Source organism: Beta vulgaris, chromosome 7, assembly GCF_026745355.1.
Source record: "Beta vulgaris subsp. vulgaris cultivar EL10 chromosome 7, EL10.2, whole genome shotgun sequence".
Taxonomy (NCBI): Eukaryota; Viridiplantae; Streptophyta; class Magnoliopsida; order Caryophyllales; family Amaranthaceae; genus Beta; species Beta vulgaris.
Genome location: NC_079208.1, coordinates 42,612,229 through 42,614,458, shown reverse-complemented (window position 1 = coordinate 42,614,458; position 2,230 = coordinate 42,612,229). Strand labels below are relative to the sequence as shown.

The 2,230-nt window shown below is 37.0% G+C and overlaps 1 protein-coding gene across 1 annotated transcript; it reads right to left on the bottom strand.

Annotated features, from left to right (window-relative positions):
- Positions 1-275: 275 nt before the first annotated feature.
- On the bottom strand, positions 276-737 carry LOC125491979 (uncharacterized). The gene is given in 3 exon segments (XM_048634060.2): positions 276-551; positions 553-630; positions 633-737. Coding segments are annotated over 3 exon segments (444 nt in total). The 5' UTR covers positions 723-737.
- Positions 738-2,230: the final 1,493 nt, after the last annotated feature.

Genomic DNA, 2,230 nt, shown 5'->3' with positions numbered 1-2,230 from the left:
ATCGAGCGATGACAACCAGGAGGTGGGCTTGGAAGCAGCCATCCTTTGAAGAAAGCGTAATAGCTCACTGGTCTAGCTCCATGGCACCGAAAATGTATCAGGGCTCAAGTGATTCACCGAAGCGACGAGACCTTGAAAGCTGCTTTTTCAAGTGTCAGTAGCGGGACGTTCTGTCAATCGGGGAAGGTTTTTGGTGACAACACCTGGAGATATCAGAAGTGAGAATGCTGACATGAGTAACGAGAAATCCTGTGAAAAACACGATAAGCTTTACCTTATTTTGATCGTTTAGAGGGCGATCGCGGAGTCACTGAATGAAATCCTCCGTTTCTTTCGGAGATGCTGACCCGCAGCGAAGCAGAGATGACTAAGTGACATATAGAATATGGCAACGACAACAGCATGTCATAGAAGGAGATAAGAGGTGGAGCCAACGACCCACTAAGACTAACGTATCTACAACTACATCCCCGAGCGGCAGTCAAACGAGGGCGTGAATGCGAGATGCCAGCGGAATGATCGGCCGGACAGAGGCTAGGGCTGCTTTCTTCCCCACCGCGTCTTTCCTTGTGTGTCGGAGATATAAAGCGAGTGCACCGGAAAAGAACGGGAACTGACTCGATCTATTCTATGGCGAAGCATCCAAAGCATAACTGCACACTCACACGATCTTTGCCGAGAGATAAGAGCATTTGGTGAAACCGGTGAATTTTAAAGAACATACATTAAAAGGAATCAATTGTCAATTGTTTTTCTTTCTCAAACAAACAATGCAACAAATCAAATTAAACATCAACCTTAATTGCAGTGCTACCTAATTCACGGAACGCCTCAGATCGAGGAACAAGAACACTATTTGCTCGTTGGGAGAATTTGGACTGCACAAGGGGTTTTCTTTGAAACAAATCAAAATAACTCTCACTTTTATTGAAACATACACACACACACACACACACACACACACACACACACATATATATATAAGTCCGGATGCGAGAGAGTTGTGTGAATCGTACACATTCTAAAAATCAAAAAGTAAAAAATAACTCTCATTTTTATAATTGAAAGGGAGATGGCAAACTTGAATTAATTATAAATAGTGTTAGGGGGGGTAAAGAGAACTAACATTAAAAAGAGAAAGTGGAGAACTTACATAAAAAAAAAGTTGGAAAACCAACAAGTTGTTAGATGTTTTACGACTGTAAATATATTTTAGAAGAACACACTCATGCGACTCCAATACGGCGCTACCCTTCAACTTCTTCTTCTCTATCTTTTCCCTCTTTCTCTCTGCAACATGAATGAAGATCGATCAAAAGACGGCAAACACTAGCAAATAGCGACTATTTGGAACGCCAATTTCACCGATATAGCTTGCTCCTTTCTTCTTCCTTCCTTCTATCATATTCAATTTTATTTGGGAATAGTGGGTCACTTGACCCACCATTACTAAGCCGCTGACTTGGTCCACAACAAATAACATGATTAATGATAGTCTTTTGGTTGGATACAGTTTAACAAGAAACTTCTAATATATAGGAAATTATTTAGATATATATCAAGAATATTATTGAATGATTATATTCTACATATGTAAAATCCTAAATTGTTGGTTTCAATGGAGCTGATTAATTATGAATAGTCGTTACTTAATATTGTATAATTATTCGAAGGTAGATCTAGGCATGTAGCATACAATGACAACATAGCCCGATCGGGTAAAAATAGCTCATTATTTTTTTTGTTTCTTCTTGTAACCGATTAGACATATTATTCAATGAGCTATTACAAGATATTATTTTCATTGATGATGCCTATGTTCCCCTAGTATAAATAAATTGTTAAATCATCTGATAGCATAATAATAAGATTAGTGAGAACTCCTAGAGTTAGAAATTGAAGTTTTACAATATCAAACACATGATTAGGCTATCATCTCATGATTCGTTCCTCTTTATCGTGCAACTTATTTTCATATTTCTACGTTATGTTTCTTGTGTTCTTTATTAATATTGTTCTTGTTATAATTTTGTTATTGACTCTATGTTATATTACTTCTCCCGTTCTGTTTTAAATGAAACATTGGATGAAATGACACTATTTATTGATCAATTTTGACTCCAATTTATTGCTATTATATAAAGAAAAACATAGCCAAGTGGGATCTTGTTAGATCTGTCTCGCTGCATATTATCCAATTGTAACTTTTTTATATTTTTTATTTATGCAC